At 52.9% G+C, this 21,217-nt stretch overlaps 2 protein-coding genes, 1 non-coding gene and 1 pseudogene across 4 annotated transcripts in view; 1 reads left to right on the forward strand and 3 right to left on the reverse strand.

Annotated features, from left to right (window-relative positions):
• Positions 1-9,387: 9,387 nt before the first annotated feature.
• LOC110594003 lies at positions 9,388-10,038 on the reverse strand (annotated as a pseudogene).
• A 2,268-nt stretch (positions 10,039-12,306) lies between these two features.
• On the forward strand, positions 12,307-16,493 carry EIF3G (eukaryotic translation initiation factor 3 subunit G). Its single transcript, XM_021705289.1, has 11 exons — positions 12,307-12,373; positions 12,513-12,559; positions 13,053-13,136; positions 13,244-13,332; positions 13,470-13,529; positions 14,409-14,513; positions 14,607-14,796; positions 15,551-15,658; positions 15,754-15,890; positions 15,976-16,082; positions 16,364-16,493. Exons 1-11 carry the CDS (start codon positions 12,354-12,356, stop codon positions 16,377-16,379), a joined length of 963 nt encoding a protein of 320 aa, XP_021560964.1. The 5' UTR covers positions 12,307-12,353; the 3' UTR covers positions 16,380-16,493.
• Positions 16,494-16,500: 7 nt separating this feature from the next.
• The window catches only part of LOC110594029 (suppressor of SWI4 1 homolog), a 7,414-nt gene continuing 2,697 nt past the window's right edge, over positions 16,501-21,217 (reverse strand). The window contains exons 6-13 of one of the 2 annotated variants that reach the window (XM_044918062.1): positions 21,152-21,217; positions 20,865-20,972; positions 20,639-20,762; positions 20,462-20,540; positions 20,230-20,359; positions 19,987-20,153; positions 19,824-19,904; positions 16,511-17,827 (exon numbers count right to left, since the gene is read on the reverse strand). The exon at positions 21,152-21,217 is cut by the window's right edge and continues 5 nt beyond it. In XM_044918062.1, coding sequence (XP_044773997.1) covers positions 16,746-17,827; positions 19,824-19,904; positions 19,987-20,153; positions 20,230-20,359; positions 20,462-20,540; positions 20,639-20,762; positions 20,865-20,972; positions 21,152-21,217 — 1,837 coding nt within the window. In that variant the 3' untranslated portion in view covers positions 16,511-16,745. Of the gene's footprint in view, positions 17,828-19,090; positions 19,182-19,823; positions 19,905-19,986; positions 20,154-20,229; positions 20,360-20,461; positions 20,541-20,638; positions 20,763-20,864; positions 20,973-21,151 lie in introns of those variants that run through there. The other variant, XM_044918064.1, reaches the window with a different exon arrangement.
• Positions 21,045-21,124, reverse strand: LOC123323228. Its single transcript, XR_006539292.1, has one exon. It is a non-coding gene; the product is annotated as a small nucleolar RNA U105B (small nucleolar RNA).

Genomic DNA, 21,217 nt, shown 5'->3' on the forward strand with positions numbered 1-21,217 from the left:
AGCAAGCACATGAGAGGGGGAAGGGTCAGAGGGAGAAGCAGACTCCCCGCCGAGCAGGGAGCCCGATGCGGGACTCGATCCTGGGACTCCAGGATCATGACCTGAGCCGAAGGCAGTCGCCCAACCAACTGAGCCACCCAGGCGCCCTGACCCCTCCTTTTTAACATTGCTTCTGTAAGGATGAAAATAAACACCTCAACTTATTTATTGACCAGGTAACAAATGTACCTGGGGAACACAACAGCTTGATGTGGTGCCTGGTAAAGTTCTCCCATAAGATTTTATTTCCCAGTTATACCTTCTGTTTGCCCCCCGTCCTTTTTTTTTTTAAGCTAAAAATTCATTTAGAAAGTGTATTGTGAAGGGGCGCCTGGGTGGCTCTGTTGGTTAAGCATCTGACTCTTGATTTTGGCTCAGGTCATGATCTCAGGGTCCTGGGATTAAGCCCCCCTTCTGGCTCCGCACTCAGTGGGGAGTCTGTTTCAAGATTCTCCCTCTGCCCCCCCTCTTAAAAAAAAAAAAGTCTATTGTGAGTAGAATGAGAAATATATTAAATCTTTTTTTTTTAAGATTTTATTTATTTATTTAATTATGAGAGAGAGCGAGAGACAGCGTGAGAGGGAACACAAGCAGGGGGAGTGGGAGAGGGAGAAGCAGGCTTCCAGCCAGGCAGGGAACCTGATGCGGGGCTCGATCCCAGGACCCTGGGATCATGACCTGAGCTGAAGGCAGTCACTTAACCAACGGAGCCACCCAGGCGCCCCAGAAGTATGTTAAATCTTTTCCCCATTTCTAAACCCCTTGACCAAGACAATAGAGTCCTTACCTCCTGAAGACCTCCTCTGCCCGAGTACAGCATGTGTATTTGACTTTTCCCTGCTACAAAGAGTGGCATTGATTAAAACTACACCTCAAAAGCTATCCTACCTGCGAATGTCTTGCTGGGCCCCTGGTTTGGTTCTGTTTTGTTTCTATCGAGGTCTGATAGGAAACCAGTCCTGAACATACAGCTTGTATTTTGATAAATGAACCCACATCCCTTTTTTTTTTTTTAAGATTTTATTTGTCAGAGCGAGCACAAGCAGGGGGAGTGGCAGACAGAGGGAGAAGCAGGCTCCTCGCTGAGCAGGGAGCCCGATGCGGGGCTCGATCCCAGGACCCTGGGATCATGACCTGAGCTGAAGGCAGACGCTTAACCGACTGAGCCACCCAGGCATCCCAAATGAACCCACATCCTTAAGCTGTAGAACGTCTCCATCACTCCAGAATCCCCTTATGTCCCTCCCCACCTCCTCACCCCCCTTCCCCTGCCATCAGGCAACCCCTGGTCCAATTGGGTCTCTGTGGAGGACTTAGAGCTATTCAGTTCAATGTGGGCTCTTGCATCTGGTTCCTTTCACTCAGTGTGATGTTTTGGGGATTCATCTAGAATGCCAATGTCTGTCACCAATTTGTCCCTACTTATTACTAAGTAGAAGGAATGCCTTTATTTTAAACTGTTTGTTAGGGTGCCTGGCTGGCTCAGTCAGTGGAGTGTGCAACTCTCGATCTTGGGGTTGTGAGTTTGAGCCCCATGTTGGGTGTAGAGATTACTTAAAAATAGCTTAGTAGGGGCGCCTGGGTGGCTCAGTCATTAAGCGTCTGCCTTCGGCTCAGGTCATGATCCCGGGGTCCCGGGATCGAGCCCCGCATTGGGCTCCCTGCCTCCGCGGGAAGCCTGCTTCTTCCTCTCCCACTCCCTCTGCTTGTGTCCCCTCTCTCGCTGTGTCTCTCTCTGTCAAATAAATAAATAAAATCTTAAAAAAAAATAGCTTAGTAAACAGTTTACTTAAAAACTTTATTTTTTATTTTTTTTACTCTTCTGTATTTGAAAATTACTGTCCCTCAATGGGCAGTTGGTCAAATGGTGGTAAGTACATTTGTTCGTATATCTGAATCCACATCCATGGTACCTTTCTAGTAGTTGAATGGCTGGGTCAAACTTTAAATTTGGCATATCTTCTAAAAACCTAGTGGGTATTTTCATAGTGATTGCATTAAACTTACAACTTCCAGGGAAAACTGATCTAATGACAAGCCTGCCTTTCTAAGAATAGGGTCTGCCCTGGTCACAGATATTTTTGTCCCTCAACATTTCAGTCTTCATATAGATACTGCAGGTTGTTTTTTTTTTTTTTAAGATTTTATTTGAGAGAGAGAGTGCGAGAGTGCAGTAGGAGGGACAGAGGGGGAGGGAGAGGAAGAGGGAAAGAATCCCAAGCCTGCTCTGTGCTGAGTGCAGAGCCGGAGATGGGGCTCGATCCCAGGACCCCAGATCATGACCTGAGCCGAAATCAAGAGCCGGGCACTTAACCAACTGAGCCACCCAGCCTCCCTGATACTGCAGATTTCTTAACTTGATTCCTAGGTATCTAATCCTTCCATCACCAACGTAAATGGGATTTCTTTTTTGGGTTTCACTAGGGGGTGGGGAGGGGAAGGATGTTACTTTCTAAGCAGTGGCCCTTTGCCGCTACAGAAAGATTGACTTGTATTGATTATTGACTTTGTGTACTATGTGGTTTTGTTGTTCTTTGTTTTTTGTTTTGTTTTTTAACCTAGCCAACCTGCTGAATTCCCTTATTTTTGTGATACCTCGCTACCAAGAACAATTCGAAGATTCACTCTAGCGTGAGGAGTAGAAACTGTTTTGTGCTGTGGCTTGAGCATGGGGTCTGAGCTGGGCAGTGGCCTGTTCCTCGGGGGTGGCCCAGGTGAGTGGCTGCCTGTCAGGTACATCTGCCTCCGTGTACCCCAAGAGCACCGGTCTGAGCCAGGCTGTGGACCAAGGGGGCGCTCCCTGGTGCTAAGGGAGGGGACGTGGCTTCCAGCAGCTTCTGCCTCTCTGGCTCCCTAACAGGGTATCTTCTTCCATCAGAGCTCAACTCAGCCTTTTCCCGGGAAGAAAAACCTACTGGAGTTGGAGAATTGACAAGAACAGTGATTGTAGTAGATCTAATCAATGAAATCCACGGATGGCTCAAAGCCTCGTTACCATTTGAGGTGACTGTTAAACACGATGCTGTACTTTGAAATCATTAAAAGGGGGGAAACCAGGTCTTTCTGGCAAGAACTATTTAATGAGAAGCAGATGGTGCCCGCTGATGAGAAAGCTCTATCTCCAACAGAATGGCAGTTAGTAAATCAGGTGAAAGAATAGATTTCGATGATCATTTTGTAACCCCTAATCTAATTTACTCGGTCAAGAATCATGGCTGGGTTTGGGGGTTTTCTTAGGTTTTTGTTTGTTTGCTTGTTTTTTATAAAGCATTAAACCATTTTAAGTGTATAATTCAATGCCATTCAATTGCATTCACATCATTATGCCACTCTCACTGCCCTTTCCAGAACATTTTTATCCCAGACAGAGTCATTAAACACTAACTCCTGGGGCGCCTGGGTGGCTCAGTCATTAAGCGTCTGCCTTCGGCTCAGGTCATGGTCCCAGGGTCCTGGGCTCGGCGGTGAGCCTGCTTCTCCCTCTCCCTCTCCCCCTGCTGTGTTCCCTCTCTAGCTGTCTCTCTGTCAAATAAATAAATGAAATCTTTAAAAAATTTAATAAAAATAAACCCTAACTCCTTATCCCCCCTCCCCGCCTCCTTTCTGTCTGAGTTTGCCTACTCTGGGCACCTCCTACAAGTGGAATCATATATTCGGCCTTTTGTATCTGGCTTCTTTCACTGAGCGTGTGTGTGTGTTTTTTTTTAAGATTTTATTAAATCCTAAATTTAATTAAATGTTAAATTTATTTTATTAGAGCGGAGGAGGGGCAGAAGGAGAAGGAGAGAGAGAATCTAAAGCAGACTCCCCGCTGAGCCAGGAGCCCGACTCGGGGCTCGATTCCAGGACCCTGAAATCATGACCTGAGCTGAAATCAAGAGCCGGACCTTTAACCAGCTGAGCCGCCCAGACGCCCCTCACTTAGCGTGTTTTTGACGTTCATCCATGTTGTGGCAGGTGTCAGAACTTCATTATCTTTTAGGCTGAGTAACATTCCGTTGTCTGACACACCACATGTTCATCTGTCTGTCAGGGGACCCGTGGGTTCTTTCCAGCAGCTCTTGTGAGCAATGTTACCGTAAGCACTGGTGTAGGAGTCAGCTGAGTCCCTTCTCTGAGCTATTTTGAGTACATACCTAGGAGTGGAATTGCTGGACCATCAGGCAATTCCTATGTTTCAGTGTTTGAGAAAGTCTCAAACTCTTTTCCACAATGGCTGCACCCACGTACATTCCCATCAGCAAAGCACAAGGGTTCCGGTTGCTCCACATCCTTACCAACACTTACTTTTCTGTTTATTAATTAAACACCCATCCTAATGGGTGTGCTTACCAACACTTACTTTTCTGTTTATTAATTAAACAGCCATCCTAATGGGTGTGAAGTGGTAGCTCATTGTCTGCTTCAGGTGTGAGTATGTCCATGTGTTTTTAATTTCCTGATCGTGCTAAAATACATATAAATTACCATTTTAACCATTTTTCAGTGTCCAGTTCCGTAGCATTAAACACATTTCCACTGTCGTGCAGCCGTCCCCACCGTCCGTCTCCAGAACTTTCTCATCTTCCCACACTGAACCTCTGCCCCATGAAACACCGACTCCCCACCCTTTCCCCCACCCCTGGCATCCTACATTTGCTTCCTGTCTCCGTGAATTTGACTCTAGGGAGCTCCTATGAGTGGAATCATGCAGTATTTGTCCTTTTGTCACTGGCTTAGTTCACTGAGCACAGTGTCCTTAAGGTTCGTCCGTGTCTTAGCAGGTGTCAGAATGTCCTTCCTTTTTTTTTTTTTTTTTTTAAAGATTTTTTATTTTATTTATTTGACAGAGAGAGAGAGAGAGACAGCTAGAGAGGGAACACAAGCAGGGGGAGTGGGAGAGGGAGAAGCAGGCTTCCCGCCGAGCAGGGAGCCCGATGCGGGGCTCGATCCCAGAACCCTGGGATCATGACCTGAGCCAAAGGCAGATGCTTAACGACTGAGCCACCCAGATGCCCCAGAATGTCCTTCCTTTTTAAGGCCGAATAATAGTCCATTGGATGGATGGACCACAGTTTGTGTACCCATTCTTCTGTCAGCAGACACTGGGGTTGCTTCAACTTTTTTGCCAATGTGATCCATGCTACTTTGAGCATGAGTACAAATATCTGTGTGTCCCTGCTTCAATTCCTTTGAAGATGTACCCGGAAGTGGGTTTGCTGGATCACGTGGTAATTCTGTGTGGAGGTTTTTTTTTTGTTTTTTTTTTTTTAGGAACTGCCCTACTGTTTCCCACAGCAGCAGGTTACTTAATGGCCTAAACATTCAAGGCCCAGCTATAATCCTTTTGTGTGCCTCCCAGACCCCCATCTGCTACTTCTCCAGACATAACCATACGAGAGCGTTGTCTGCCGTGTCTTCTTCCTTTCCAAGTTTTCCATTGCTCCCACATCCCCGAGTCCATAAACCTAGCATTCTCTAGGTCTTTGAAAATATTGGGTAAGTGCTATCTCACTGCACATATCTCACTGCAACCTGCTTTTCTCTCTCCAGCATGTTTGGGGTTTTTGAAGAAAGACAAGCTATAGAAAAAGTACAATCATCCCAGAACCCTGGCATCATCTGTCGGCTTTGTCCACATTCACATGCAGTCATCTGTGACTAGGAATAGAAAACTTAGGTAGACAGTGTCCTACAACCACTGACCAGGCACTGACTCTTCCAGACCCAGTGCTTAGTCTGCGCATGTGGCTATATGACAAACCAACACTGCCGCTTCCTGCCTCGAGACCAAAGCAGGCAGACAAAATCCACAACGAACAAGGTGAGAAATGCTACGAAGAGAATTGAGATGGAGGGGCTGAACCTTGCTTTGTTCCGCTCCAGGTTTCATTAAAGGGTGTATCAATCGGGGCGCCTGGGTGGCTCAGTGGTTAAGCGTCTGCCTTTGGCTCAAGTCATGATCCCAGGGGTCCTGGGATCGAGCCCCGCATCGGGCTCCCTGCTCCACGGGGAGCCTGCTTCTCCTTCTCCCACTCCCCCTGCTTGTGTTCCTTCTCTCACTTTGTCTCTCTCTGTCAAATAAATAAATAAAATCTTAAAAAAAAAAGGGTGTATCGATCTTACATGAGTGCAGCTGGATTACTTTTCACACGTGTACCTGCCTGTGTCGCCCACTATCCAGACAGACACATAGGAAATTCCCATCACCCTGGAAGGATGCCTGGCACCCCTCCACCCTCAGAGATCAGCTCAGGTCTGATTTCTGTTAGTATCGGTTGGTCTTGCCTGTTTGAGAATTTCCCACAAATGACATCTCCTGGGATCAATTCTTTTGTGTCTGGGATATGCATCCATGTGTGTTACTGTGTGTTAGATTGCTCCTTTTTTGCTATATTGTTCTCCACTGTAGAGATGGACCACAGTTTATCTTTGGCTATCCATTCATCTGTTGATGGACTTTTGAGTTGTGGCATGGGCTGAATTGTGTGCCCCTCAAATTCGTGTTTAAGCTCTAACCCCAAGGACCTCGGAATGTGAGTGTATTTGGAGATCGGACCTTTATAAAAATTACTGGGTTAAAATAAGGTCATGGGCGCCTGGGTGGCTCAGATGGTTAAGCGTCTGCCTTCCGCTCAGGTCATGATCCCAGGGTCCTGGGATCGAGTCCCGCATCGGGCTCTCTGCTCCTTGGGAGCCTGCTTCTCCCTCTGCCTCTCTCTCTCGGTCTCTCATGAATAAATAAATAAAAATCTTAAAAAAAAAAAAAAAGGTCATGAAGGTGGACCCTAATCCAATATGACTTGTGTCCTTATAAGGACCACGTGAAGACACAGGGACAAGACGGCCGTCTACAAAGCCAAAGAGTGAGGCCTCAGAAGGAACCAGTCCGCTCAGCACCTTGATCTCGGACTTCCAGCCTACGAGCCCGTGAGAAAATTCATTCCTGTGGCTTGAGCCCCCCATCTGTGGTACCGTTAACAGCAGCCCTAGCATGCTAAGCCAAGTTGTTTCTGGTTTGGGGCCACTGTGAATAAAGTTGCTACGAACATTTGTGTCCATATTCTTAACAACTGAGACACCCAGGCGCCCCCCATTTGTGTCCATATTCTAACACGTGGCTTGTGGTGGACAGGAAAACTTGTTTCTTCTGGAAAATACCAAGAAGTAGAATTCTACATCGTGAGGTCTCACGAATGGCCCTGGAGCTGCCAGAGTTTCTGGGGGGACAGCATACGGTGCATGTCCTCACGGCCTTCCTCATGTGCTTGGCTCAGCTGGTTTGGCTCTTGTCCTGGCTGGTGTCCTGTAGAAATTCCGGAGGTGGGAAGAATGTTGGTGCTACAAAGAAGAGCTGGAGGAGAGGGACTCGGAGGCTTTTTTTTTTTTTTTTCCATCCACCCTTGGACTCCAGGTTCTCCCCACCTCCCTATGCTCCCTCGAGGCCTCTGATTTTTCCTTGGGAAATACCTGACTTTTTGTAAAAGTGATATGTGCCTGATGTTTAAGAAAAAGTATTCCATACAGAAAAACGCCAAAAAGGAAGTAAAGATGAAGCCAAATGGAAATGCCCAGAAACATCCATCGTTAGAAGTTAACGTCTTTCTATGCATCCACAAACGTGCAGTTCCTCTCCAGGGGTGGTGCTCACACAGATGGGGCAACATTTAGCTAATCCCTTGTTCAGGATGGTTGCACTGTTACCAGTTTTCCAATCCCTTAAGCCGCACTGTGCCGGACACTTTTTACAATTTAATACACCTGGACATGAATTTCCTTAGGCCAGTCCTAGAAGAGGGAATGCGAGGTAGTGGATATGCCAAACACACTAAAATACATTTATATGTTACATCTCACACATATTACACATTACAGATTTATATATAAAGTGCATAATTGGGGCGCCTGGGTGGCTCAGTTCGTTAAGTGTCTGCCTTCGGCTCAGGTCATGATCCCAGGGTCCTGGGATCGAGCCCCACATTGGGCTCCCTGCTCAATGGGGAGTCTGCTTCTCCCTCTGCCTGCCTCTCCCACTGCTTGTGCTCACTCTCTCTGACAAATAAATAAATAAAATCTTCTAAAAAAATAAATTGCATAAAATTATATGTATGTGTATACTTATATTTAAACCCAAATAATGTATACCCATGGTAAAAAATTTTAAATATAGTAGAAAAGTCCCAAAACAAGCTTTCCTCCCCTGATGTCTTCCTCTTGAAGCATCCCTCAGAAAGTTTGATTTTTTTTTAAAGATTTTATTTATTTATTTGAGAGAGGGAGAGCGCAAGCAGGGCTGAGAGGGGCAGAGGGAGAAGGAGAAGCAGATTCCCCACTGAGCAGGGAGCCTGATGTGGGGCTCAATCCCAGGACCCCGGGATCACGACCAGAGCCGAAGGCAGGCGCTCAACCTATTGAGCCACCCAGATGCCCCCAGTCTGATATTTCTTTTCAGAAAATAGTTTGCATATATCTACATATATGTGCTTTTTTTTTCTTAATTGAGTTTTTATTGGTTGTTTTGAGGATCAGTACAGACATTTCAATTTGTACACAATTCTTAACGTATGTACCGAAAATCTAAAAAAACCATGTAGTTGTGATTCTTTTCTAAAAGTTATTCCAGTGACCTTCCAGCTTAAAATTTGGAGGCAAAGTTTCCTTAACAGTATATCAAGTACCAAGATCTTCAAATGCTGATACACTGTTACATTGTTAAGTCCCATTAATTCACAATTTAATATCATATACACTACATACTCAAATTCTCAATCTTGTACAGCACATTAACAGAGTTACTAGGAAAACTGGACTACCATGACCAAGATGTTACAGAGAGCACAAGAATTCTGACCGGGAGAGCCAAGATCTAGGAGTGGTTTTCTTTAGGAAACAATTCTACCAAAAACAACATGGGAATAGAAGTAATTTAAAATATTCAAGACATAGTAAATGCACAACTGACTCCAGATTGCCATTTAGTATGCTTGGTATTATAGGATATAAAAACTACCCCATCTATGGAAAGTTGAGCTGACACCCAAGACAATCAAAGCCTCCCACATTCAATATCCCACTCTTTCCTGGTTGTACGAAAAAATAAACAACCAGCAAATGATTTCACCTCTTAAAAAAAAGCATTTACAGGGCGCCTGAGTGGTTCAGTCGTTAAGTGTCTGCCTTTGGCTCAGGTCATGATCCCAGGGTCCTGGGATCGAGCCCCCGCATCGGGCTTCCTGCTCCGTGTGAAGCCTGCTTCTCCCTCTCCCACTCCCCCTGCTTGTGTTCCCTCTCTCGCTGTGTCTCTGTCAAATAAACAAAATCTTTAAAAAAAAAAAAAAGCATTTACACTTAGAAAATGGGATGAGGTGGATTCCCTCCTTCTTAAAAATGTTTCTAGAGCTACTAAAAAACTTGCATTTACAAAATAGTTGATAAAAATATTCCTCTGGGGACGCCTGGGTGGCTCAGTCATTGGGCGTCTGCCTTTGGCTCAGGTCATGATCCCAGGGTCCTGGAATCGAGCCCCGCATCGGGCTCCCTGCTCCGCGGGAGGCCTGCTTCTCCCTCTCCCACTCCCCATGCTTCTGTTCCCTCTCTCGCTGTGTCTCTCTCTGTCAAATAAATAAATAAAATCTTTAAAAAATATATATATATATATATTCCTCTGGATTGTACAAGAAGGGCGACAGGGACCACTGATAAGACATGGTTTATGGTATTAATCAGACTTGGCTTCTTTCTCTCCTGCTTCATCGGAGGCTGGACTCTCATTTTTAGTTTCTCCGTTTTCTGCAGGTAAGTCTTCTTTCATTTCTTGGTTAGCCACTTCAGCCTGTTTTCCCTTGCTCCCCCTCTTCCCCTTTGTTTGCACTTTTTTGTCTGAAGATTTACCCTTTCCTGCCACCTTGTTTGGCTTCGTTTCCACTTTTGCAGGAGCGGGTTTAGCTGACAACCTCGCCGACTCCTCTTGGGCTCCTCCTTCGCCGCCCCCTCGGCGGAGCTGACCTTCCTCTTGGGCATCGTGGCGGCGAGGCGGGCATGTGCCAGGGGCCTGTGGGCCGCGGCGCACCGAGAGCCTTCGCGAAGCTGGGCTGCCTGCCCGCTGCCGCTCCTGCCGCCGCCCGAGCTGCTGCGACCCGCCGCGGGGGGCCTATATGTGTTATTTTTTAAAAAGATTTTATTCATGCTTGTGCTCTCTTCTGTCAAATAAATAAATCAAAAAAAAATTTTTTTTAAAGATTTTACTTATTTTTGCGAGAGAGAGAGAACAAGCGGGGGGCGGGGGGGGGCGGGGCGCAGAGATAGAGAGAGAAGCAGGCTCTTTGCTAAGCAGGGAGCCCGATGCGGGACTCGATCCCAGAATCCTGGGATCATGACCTGAGCTGAAGGCAGACGGTTAACCGACTGAGCCACCCAGGCGCCCAATAAATAAAATCTTAAAAAATATATATTGTAATAACTTTGTATGGTGGCAGGTGGTGACTACACTTCTTGTGAACACCGCATGATGTATAGAATTGTCGAATCACTATGTTGTACACCTGAAACTGATATAATCATATGTCTATGCCACCCTAAAACAAAATTCGTGTTATTTTAAGTTTTAGTGAATGTCGAATTTCCACCCAAAAAGTCTGCATGATTTCATGCATTAATGTGTGTTCAAGCGTCTCTTTCTCTACATCTTTGCTACCATTGGGTAATATCAAATTTTTAAAGTTTTGCCCATCTGCTACGTTACTAAGATTTTGCATTTCTTGGAGTAAATTTGAGTAAGTTTGCCCAAATGTTTATTGGCCCTTTGTACAAACTTTATACTTTTGTTCTTATTGCCAAAACACTTTCCTTTGCTCACTTTCCCAGCCTCCTTTCTCATCTGCTAATTCATTTTTTTTAAAGATTTTTATTTATTTATTTATTTAACAGAGATAGAGAGAGAGCGTAAGTAGGCAGAGCATCAGATAGAGGGAGAGGGAGAAGGAGGCTCCCCGCCGAGCAGGGAGCCCAATGCGGGGCTCAATCCCAGGACCCTGGGAGCATGACCCGAGCCGAAGGCAGTTGTTTAACCGACTGAGCCACCCAGACGCCCCTGCTAATTCATTTCTTACCACTCTACCCTCTACAGGCTTCCAGAACAATCTTTCTCACAAGAAAATATGGTCACAATGGGTCACCATTCAAAACATGTCTGTGACCTCACCCGTACTCACAGCCTACAGGACAAAGAACCTACACTCCTTAGTCTGGTTTAAAAGTCTCCTTTATGATCTAGTTCCCACTTGGCCCCAAATGCCCATTAATGGAGCACTTAGTATGGGCAGACCTCCCCGTGGGTGCTGGGCACCCAAGAGGCGAACAAAGCGGGGAAATGTCTGCTTTCTGCAGATGACCTTCTATGTGGGGTTTCTCAAGCTTTTTACATTATTGCCCCTCTAAAGGAGAAAAGTGGGATTAGCTTCCAATTTAATTTAATTCCAACCTGATTACATTTAATTTCTCCCTAACAATAGAAATTAAATACTGAGGAATAAGATTTTGTCTAGGAGTGCTGATTTTGGAGGGCCACAAGTCTTTGTAATATCCAAGGTGTTTTGCCACCCAAGAATTCATTTTTGGCCCCCTTGGGAGCCATGTGGTTCCCCCTGAGAATATACTCTAAATGGAGAGCTGGACAATAAACAAGTAAGCGGAAAAGAGCATATCAGAGGGCCAAGAATATTACAAAGGAAAGGAAGGAGGGAGGCTGAGGGGTCACTTGACATCTTGATCATTTGAATCAGGAAAACACTTCCCAGGAGCGCCTGGGTGGCTCAGTCGGTTAAGCGCCTGTCTTGGGCTCAGCTCATGATTCCAGGGAGCCTGGCATAGGGCTCCCTGCTCAGCGGGGAGCCTGTTCCTCCCTCTCCCTCTGCCTGCCGCTCCCCCTGCTTGTGCTCTCTCTCTCTCTCTCTGTCAAATAAATAAAATCTTTAAAAAGATTTAAAAAAAAAAAGGAAAACTCTTCCCAGACTAGGAGGACCAACCTTGATTTCTTCAGAGGCAAAACGAAAATGATAATTTCCTCCTCACAGCGTCTGACATACAGCAAGCTCTCAATAAGTGAGCTTTACTGTTATTAGTACATTTTAATTTTTCTAAAAGGTAAACGGAATATGGCTCCGCTCAGCCTGAGTACCAGCGCCCCGCAGCTCCCACAGCCGGCACCTCCACCTCCGTCCGCAGGGGGCGCTATGGGCGCTGCTGCCGGGCTGCTCTAGGCGGCGGCACAGGAAGTCTCTCCTCCCCCCACTTCCAGTCTCGGGCCCGGGCTCGTGCTACGTGGAGAAGGCTTGGGAATGCCGACTGGAGATTTTGAGTGAGTCGGGGGTCGCGGAGCGAACTCTGGGAGGCGGTTTGGGGGCCCTGGGGGGGTATCATGGGGCCTGGGTGCGTTGGGGCGGCGGGGGCTTGACCTCGCTGACCGAGGCTTCCCCTCTGCAAACTTGTCTTTGCAGTTCGAAGCCCAGCTGGGCCGACCAGGTGGAGGAGGAGGGCGAGGACGGTGAGTATACCGGGTCGTCCCAGGTCACCGCGGCCAGTCCCCAGGCCGGTCACTGCCGCCTGCTCCAACCTGGCACGGCCGTCCGATCCCGCATCCCCCTTCACGGCCACCCTCTGCCTGGCGCCATCCTCCCTGCGCGCTAGCCTATCGCCAATTCCAGATCTCCGCTGGCCAGTCCCTCCTCCCCCCATGCCATCGCCCAGTCCTCACAGTTGCTCCGGGGAGGAAGTTGTTAACAGCCTGCCTCCCGCCTTTATACTGGCGCCGGGTGTCTTTATGGGCTGCCCATCGCTTTCATCCTTGCCACTGCTCAAGCTTACTGCAGCCCCGCGTCCTGGCACGGCTGTCCCAGGGCACTTCTTCGCCAGTCCCCAGCCCTTGGTCCCGCCTCCCTCGGCCGCTGGTGTGGGCATCATCCCAAAGGTCCCTTCATTTTAGCTTGGGAGCTCCCGCTCCTCCAGCTCACCCCTCCTCCCCCCACTCTCTCTCGTAGACAAATGTGTCACCAGCGAGCTCCTCAAGGGGATCCCTCTGGCCACTGGCGACACCAGCCCAGAACCTGAGTTACTGCCGGGAGGTGAGTGACGACCTCTGCTCCGTTCGGGGCTGCCTCTCCCCAGCGGCACTCCCGCCTGGTCCCCATTACTCAGGGCTCTCAGTTCCATCACCTCTTCTTTCCTCCAGCTCCACTGCCGCCTCCCAAGGAGGTCATCAATGGAAACATCAAGACAGTGACAGAGTACAAGATAGATGAGGATGGCAAGAAGTTCAAGGTGAGGCTGGGGGAGGAGATGGGTGTCCTTGTGCTTGGGGGCACTTGGGCCGGGAGGGGATGGCATGTGGGTTGGGTTGGTTGGCCCCAGGAGCCTTGAGATACAGGAAGGCCCAGCCTCTCCCCTCCCATCCATAGATTGTCCGCACCTTCAGAATTGAGACGCGGAAGGCCTCAAAGGCTGTCGCAAGGAGGAAGGTGAGATCCTTCTCCCCTTGTCTTGGGGGCTCTCTCAGGGCTGACTCAGAGGACTTAGGAATCCTTTTTTTCTGATACCTTTATTTTTAGAAGCGGGGTTTAAGTCTTTGTCCCTGTTGTGTTGGGAGCACAGCTTAGGTTGAAGGGTTTTTGTGCTCTGTTGGGGATCCTGAAAAGTCCAGGGTGCAGAAGCTGGGTGGGCTTAGATTCTTAACTCCTTTCAGCTTGTTTACCTGGAGGAACAGAGCCAAGTCCTCCTCCCCTCAGGTGGTCATAGCAGTTAAATGGTCATAGAACCATTTAACTGGGCTGTGCTTAGGAAGAAGCGATAGCCTTAAATGCATTTGGCAGTTTTCTGTGCACTTCCTCTGTGCCAGACCCCAGTGCCAAGTGCTTTGCAGGAAGTGTTCTCTCATCTGATCCCCCTAGCTATCCTGGGAGATGGGGAGCATTTGTGGTCCCCATTTTATAGGGGAGGAAGCTGAGGCCTAGGTTGTTTAGCTCAAGGCCCTCACGGTCTGGGTGACCCCTGGGCATCACTTCCTTGTGGGAGCTGGCCCAGCTACTTTCATGGGTCCCCCAGGAATTTTTAACTGTGGGGCTATTTCCCCCTGGGCCTTCGTTCTCTCTTTTGGAACTTGGGGCTGAGAGCCATTTCCGCCTCCTAAGCCAGCATGAGGCTAGGAGTTGACACATGCTAGGAGTGGGACCCACTAGGGAACAGGAACTGTCACTGTCACTGCTATGGGGGGCTTTTCGGGAGGGTGAAGAATATGGTTCAAGGCCCAGGCAGCCTGAAGGGGGCTACTGTAGGTCTGGGGTGCCAGTGGAGGGGGTCCCACTTGCCCTTACCTGTCCCCCATCCTGCCCTGAGCCCAGAACTGGAAGAAGTTTGGGAACTCAGAGTTTGACCCACCAGGGCCCAACGTGGCCACCACCACGGTCAGCGATGATGTGTCCATGACGTTCATCACTAGCAAAGAGGTGAGTGGGGCAACAGGGCAGGCCCGGTGGCCATGATGGTGGTGGCCAGGGCGTGGCAACCTCGCTCTGAGCTTCCGCTGACCTCCCACCCAGGATCTGAACTGCCAGGAAGAGGAGGACCCGATGAACAAGCTCAAGGGCCAGAAGATCGTGTCCTGCCGCATCTGCAAGGGCGACCACTGGACCACCCGCTGCCCCTACAAGGACACGCTGGGGCCCATGCAGAAGGAGTTGGCTGAGCAGCTGGGCCTGTCCACTGGCGAGAAGGAGAAGCTGCCCGGAGGTGCCCGGGCCTGGGATGCGGCTTGGCAGGCCGTGGGGTGGGGAGGGTTGTGTGCACCTCTGGGAGAGACCTTGGTGTTCGCCTGCTGTGACTGGAGCTGTCCCTGTCGGGAAGTTGTCAACTCTTACGTCGGCACCAGCCCTGCAAGGCTGTGGCTGTGGCCTGGTTTGTGTGAGAGCGTGAAACCGGCCGGGCTGGTGCTCTGACTGCCGGGAACGTCGCCCATCGTTCCTTGCTGGGGGCTGGCGGACCGCTCCTCTGCAAGCCTGTGTGTCTACACCGCGTGCACGTGAGACTTGCTAGCTGTGATGCTGCTGCAGACTCTGTGACCAGACTTGAGCGTGTCGTGTCTGCCACGGATGTGCCCATGGCCCTGTGGGGGGGGGTATGTGTGCGCATGCGTGCAGACTCAACGCGTGGCCGCAGTCCACGTCCTCTGGTGTGATTTGCGGATAGTGGGTTGAGTCTGGACAGTTCTACACCTGTGACTTGGCGCGCAGCACACCTGGCACCTGTCCCTGCCATGTTCCTGCGTGTTGGGAAGCTGAGCGTTCTTCTAGACCTCAGCCCCGTGTCCCCTTGGATTGCACCAACCCCTGTGGGTTCTTCCTCTGACTTCCGGGATGTGACCCTTATGTCCCTGCAGCCTGTGGCTTGGTAGCTGGAGCCAGGGCTGCCAGCGTCCCAGGGGGGCGGGGGGGTCTGTTCCTCGTCTGTGCCGGGCGAGGCCTGACCCAGGTGCTTTGGCTTCCAGAGCTGGAGCCCGTGCAGGCTGCGCAGAACAAGACGGGGAAGTACGTGCCGCCGAGCCTGCGCGACGGGGCCAGCCGCCGCGGGGAGTCCATGCAGCCGAACCGCAGAGGTGAGTGGCGGGCGGAGCTCCTAGGTCCCGTGCTCAGCCTCCCCTCGGCCAGGTTAGTGCCGTTCTCTACAAGTTGTTGCTCCTCGCCTGTCTAGCCGACGACAATGCTACTATCCGTGTCACCAACCTGTCAGAGGACACTCGTGAGACTGACCTGCAGGAGCTCTTCCGGCCCTTTGGCTCCATCTCTCGCATCTACTTGGCAAAGGACAAGACCACTGGCCAGTCCAAGGTGGGCTGGGGTCGTGGGGGTCGAGGAGGGGGTCACCTGTCCTGGTTGTGCCCTGAGGGCCCCTGACTCCACCCCCCTCCCCCAGGGCTTTGCCTTCATCAGCTTCCACCGCCGTGAGGATGCTGCACGAGCCATTGCTGGGGTGTCTGGCTTTGGATACGACCACCTCATCCTCAATGTTGAGTGGGCCAAGTAAGACCTCTGCCGCCCCCCACCTTTCACAGCCAACACTCGGGTTGACTGTGGGCCCCACGTGGGTTTAATAGTCCCCAAGCCTGTCCTGAGGCATAGGTTATTTACTGTTTTTTTCTTCTCGAGGAGGGGCTCACTGCTCATCTGGCTCTCTGTGCCCTGCCTGCCCTGCCCCTCCATCGCGGAGGCCCCAGTTTATGTGGCACGGGGTCTCGGAATTCCCTTCGGGGCCTGGAGCCCTCACACTTGGCTGTCCTCACCACCTGTCTGTCTCTCTCTAGGCCATCAACCAACTAAGCCAGTTGTCACCTTTGCTGCAGCTGCTCGGCCCCGGCCCCAGACCTCATGGCCATAGAAGGTAGTCCCTGAGAGCAGGGGGCTCTCGGCAATAAAAAGGCTCCAGTTGTTACAGCCTGTCTCGTTTATTCACACACGTCACCCGCTCTGTGGCTAGCGGGGCCAGCCCTCCCCAGGATCAGTGCTGTAGGCAGAAATTCCTGCCACTATGGCCTGGGCACTCGCAGGTCCCCCAGCGGGTCTTTCTCTAGGGGAAGAAGTGGTGGTTCAGGGCCTCCCGGGCGCTCGGCCCCCATTCTGCGGCTGGTCTCAGCGCCTTGTGAGGAGGTGATGGCGCAAACTAGGTCAGGTCGTGGGCTCGGGGGACTAGGGCCCCAAGGTCTGGGGAGTGGCTGTGACATTGAGGGGCAGGCCTTGGCCAGAGCTCCCAGTGCCCTCCAGGGTGCGGCTCCCCCTGCAGCCGAGGCAGCTCTGGTGGCAGCAGCCCAGGCTGGGTGCCACAGCCATGTAGAGCAGTGGGTGGATGCAGATGGCCACGGGCATGAGGCCCCGCGTGACCTGGTGGCTCATGTAGGTCCTCCGGTCCAGTGCTGCCGTGGCCTCGGTCTCGTTGGCAAAGCCCGGGCAGCGGGCCCTCCAGCGCTGCCGGGCGTACACGTTGAGCACCTGTGTGACGTGGTAGGGCACGTAGGAACTGGCGTAGAGGGCCAGGCCACTGGCCACCAGCACTGCCACGCGCAGCTTCTCGGCTGCCGTCATGCCGTGGCTGCGCAGCACGGCCCGCCCGAGGGCACCGTAGGCCACCAGGGTGAGCAGCAGGGGCAGGCCGCAGCCCACGGCTGCCAGCACCAAGCTGTAGGCTCTGTAGGCCTCGAGGTGGCCGTCATCCGCTGTCCCCAGGCACCTGGTGCAGGCCTGAGGCCTGGCCGCGGTGCAGCCGTCTTCCTCCAGCGGCCGTGTCAGGCGGGAGAAGCTGAGCGTCGGCGCGGCCAGCAGGGCTGCGAGGGCCCAGCCGGCGGCGCTGATGGCCCAGGCGTGCTTGGGCCGCAAGCTGCTGTGGGTGAAGGGGTGGACGATGCCCAGGTAGCGGTTTAGGCTGATGCAGGTGAGGAAGAGGACGCTGCCCAGTAGGTTGCAGGTGAAGAGGAAGCGCTCCAGGCGGCAGGCCAGCTCCCCGTACTGCCAGTTCTTGGGCGGGTAGAAGTAGGCGGCCAGCGGGAGCAGCGTCAGGGCATGGAGCAGGTCGCTGAGGGCCAGCTGGGCCGAGAAGACCACAGTGGGGTGCCACAGGCGCTGCTCCCGCGTGCCAAAGCGGTAGAGGGCCAGGCCGTTGCTGGCCACGGCCACCAGGAACTCCACCACCAGCAGGGGCCACAGAAAGCCTTCCTGGAAGCCACTGAGAATGCGGTCAATGGCTACCGAGAAGTTGGTTGGGCAGGACAGAGCACCTGTGGGCAGATGGGGTCACCAAGTGAGCGCTGTCCCTCGTCACGGCTCTGGCCGCCCTCAGAGCCTCTGCCCTGTGCCTGGTCACAGAAGCCCTCTGGGGGCACACTTTCTCCGTCCCTGGCATGCCTGGGAGCCGGCACCCGCCACACTTTTTACAGAGGGAATTGGCCCAGGAAGGTCAGAAGCCGAGTCCTTTCACGTGATGGTAACTAAGTGTGCTCTGGGCCCTGAACCCTCAGGAAGTGGGGTCGCTGCCTTCACAGAGCACATGGGAGCCAGCAGTGGTAACCCAGAACCACCAGGCGGGGGCGGGTGGGGGGAGTCCAAGGGGGGCCCCAACCCCTCCGCGGCCCTCCAAGACTGGATGGATCAGTGAGTCTCACTGCTACCGACTTCAGAATCTGGCACAGCCTCCCGGTTCCTGACCTTGTCCCTACCTATTCTCCCCACAGCCTCCTGTAGGGTGCCTGTGGACACCTGAGTCAGGTCACCTTCCTCCGCTCAGCGTCCTCGTGGCTCCCTCCTCACTGGCAGGAAAAGGCAGTGCTCACTTCTCCCACTGAGGGGCCCCAGGAGCGACCGCTCCCTCTCACCTGCTTGCGCTCACCTCGGGCTCTCAGTGACTCACTCCCAACAGTCCTTCCCATCCTGGCTTTCTGGCTCTTCCTTAAGGCACATTCCACCTCAGGGCCTTTGCATGGATTCTTTCTGCCGGAGTCACCAGCCCCCACTCATCTCCTGGTCTCTAGCCCCGAGAGGCCTGTTCCAACCCCTCTAACATCGCGACTGTACCCCGCTGCCCCCAATTTCTGCAAAGCCCATACTTCCATCTGACCGCTGTTAAGGAAAACACCAAAGAGAACGTCTGAGGGCAGGGAGTGCCCTGCTGCTGGCTTCCCAGGGCCCAGAACAAGGCCTGGGACTCAGCAGTGCGGAGGAGAGCAGAGAGCCGGAATGGATTCCCTTCCATGTACCAACTCCGCCTCAATTGCGGGTAAACGGCCTGGTCTGGTCCGGGCAGCAGGCTCCGAGCCCGGGCAAGATGCATGTGCCCCTCCCCCACCCCAGGCTGCTTGCCCAGCCACACTTCTGCCTCCCCATCTCATCTCTGCTCTGGGAGGAAGTCCCTGTCCAGACGTGATTAACTCATTCCCCTCCACCTCCTAGGAGCCAGCCGCCCCCACCCTCAGTCCTGGGCTGAGCTGCAGGGGCCAGGCCCCAGGACCTCTGGCTCAACCGACCCAGCGGCGTCTGCTCCTCACCTGAGGTGGTGGCGGCCATGGCCCTCATGCCCTGCCTCTGGGTCCACTGCCCACGCCGTGCTAGTCCCCCGTCCCCGAGTTGCCAGCGTGGTGGCTGGCTGGCCCCTCCCTTCCCCGCAGCTCCACCCTCCTCCCCTCAGCACCAGCAGCTCTACCCACAGCCAGTACCAGTCCTGCTTCCACCACTTCCTCTTCACACCCGGCCCTCCAGAGCGGACCAGTTACAGGCTTGCAAGTAAACCTGGGGTGTGCTGGGGGCCGTGGGGGGGGTGTGCTGGGGGCCGCGGGGGTGGCGCGGAGGGGTCTCGCACGCCCACTGCTCAGCACGGGGGAAATGGACGCAGGTTTGGGGCAGAATCCCGTCCAATTCCCAGAGGCTCCCGGCCCCGAGCCTCTCTGGGCTTTATACACAAAATTCCAGATCTGCCCATTGCAAATGCAGACTCAGACTTACGGGAAATCAGTCATTTACCACATTTACCACAGTGGGAGGTTGGGGAAATGGCTCCTTTATGAAAGCAAACCCAGGGTTGCACCTGGAGGACCAGGCAGAGTCTTGTGGGCCCCAATTTGGGGCATCCATCTGGCGCTCCGGCTTGGCCTCACACCGCTTTCTTAGGTGGCCGTGCTTGGCCTCGCCTGCGGTCCCAGGCTGCTCCTCTGCGTCCCAGCTTGGCCTGGCCCCGCTGGGGCCTGCCCTTGGCCTTTGGAGGCCTGTAGTCGGTGCCTTGACCTGGCCTCCGCTCCCTTCCTTGCTGCTTCTTGCCTGGGGGCCCAGCAGGCCGTCTTCGTTTGGCTGCCTTCGGGAACATGTCTGTGGAGAGAAATGGTGTCCAGGCCACCAGGGCACAGGGACAAGCCCAAGGTGTCCAGCTGCACCAACCCCTGCCACATACCCTCATCGGGCTCCTCTCCCACTGCCTGGCGGAAATATTCGGCTTCGTCCTCCTCTTCCTCCCGCTGGCCAGCCCGCTGTGTCTCTGGGGAGACACCGGGGTCCTCAGCATCACTATCCCCATCGGCCCCTGCCCGCGCCCGCTTCATGCCTGCCAGGCTCTTCTTCCTGGAAAGGGGTGGCAGTGAGGGTGGGAGCCTGCACCCGGGACCCTGCCCCGCCAGCACAGCCCACTACCACACACTTGTGGGCCTCCCGCTGCTCCCGCTTGCGCTGGACATCCTGGGCCTGCCGGGCCTGCCTCTGGGCCTTGAGCCGCAGCTTCTCCTCCTTGGCTGCCAGGATGGCCTGCAGCTCCTCCTCTGTCTTGTGCACTGAGCAGAAGAGAGAGGTCACCACGATCCAAGTGTGTTCCTATGACCCACCTCTGAGGGCCTCTGACTCCCAGCCCCATGGCTCGCCAGCCCCGTTCTCACCAAAACTGTGGAACAGCACGTTCCCCTCCCCCACACCCTCCTGGATTTTGATGAGCTGCAGCGTCAGCCGAGGCCCAATCTGGAGAGACAAGGGGAAGAGTCAGTTCTGCATCACGGCTGGGGGCTGCCAGAGGAAGTCACCTCTGCCACTGGGCCTGCCCTGGGACTGGGCCTCACCTCAGTGAGCCGCACGGCGCTCTGCTGGGCCCGCATGTTGCCGCGGCCCGCCACAGCCTGGGGCAGCTCTGTAATGTTGTGCTCCCCATCCGGCTCCGCCTCGCTCTCCGACAGCCCAGCGCCCCTGTGCAGAGGACACACCAAGGTCAGCAGGGAATCGCAGGCTCCTGGAACAGCTCTGGGGTCCCCAGGACTGCAGTGAGCTCCCACCCAGTGCCCTCCTCACGTGGCCAACAGCTCGCTGATGTCCTGCAGACGGCTCATGTTGGGGAACTTCTCTTGTAGAAGCTTCTTCATCCCACGACTTGCGCCCACAGGAACGACTTTGATGCTACTGCAGGAGCCAGGGTGTGAAAAGGGGCATTAGGAGTCGAGACTGGAGGTCAGCTCTACCCGCCTACCCTTTCCACAGTGCGTCAGAGCGTTTACTTTGAGACTGAGCAATCACAGAGCCTCAGCTGGAGCACCGTCATCAGCCGCATGGGAAAGCCCCCCCCCCCCCCCAATACTCACTAATGACGGAAATCTAGCTCCTGGGAGTCGGGATTGTAATTGACGAGAAGGCAGCGCTTGATGGTG

The sequence above is a fragment of the Neomonachus schauinslandi genome, chromosome 1 (genome assembly GCF_002201575.2).
Source record: "Neomonachus schauinslandi chromosome 1, ASM220157v2, whole genome shotgun sequence".
Taxonomy (NCBI): Eukaryota; Metazoa; Chordata; class Mammalia; order Carnivora; family Phocidae; genus Neomonachus; species Neomonachus schauinslandi.

What these genes read in the sequence shown, in the direction of transcription:
- EIF3G (XM_021705289.1), top strand. Translation starts at nt 12,354, where the DNA reads ATGCCGACTGGAGATTTTGA. An exon ending in GGAGGAGGAGGGCGAGGACG is followed by an intron (nt 12,560 to 13,052) that starts GTGAGTATACCG and finishes TCTCTCTCGTAG; the next exon opens with ACAAATGTGTCACCAGCGAG. An exon ending in CGTTCATCACTAGCAAAGAG is followed by an intron (nt 14,514 to 14,606) that starts GTGAGTGGGGCA and finishes CCTCCCACCCAG; the next exon opens with GATCTGAACTGCCAGGAAGA.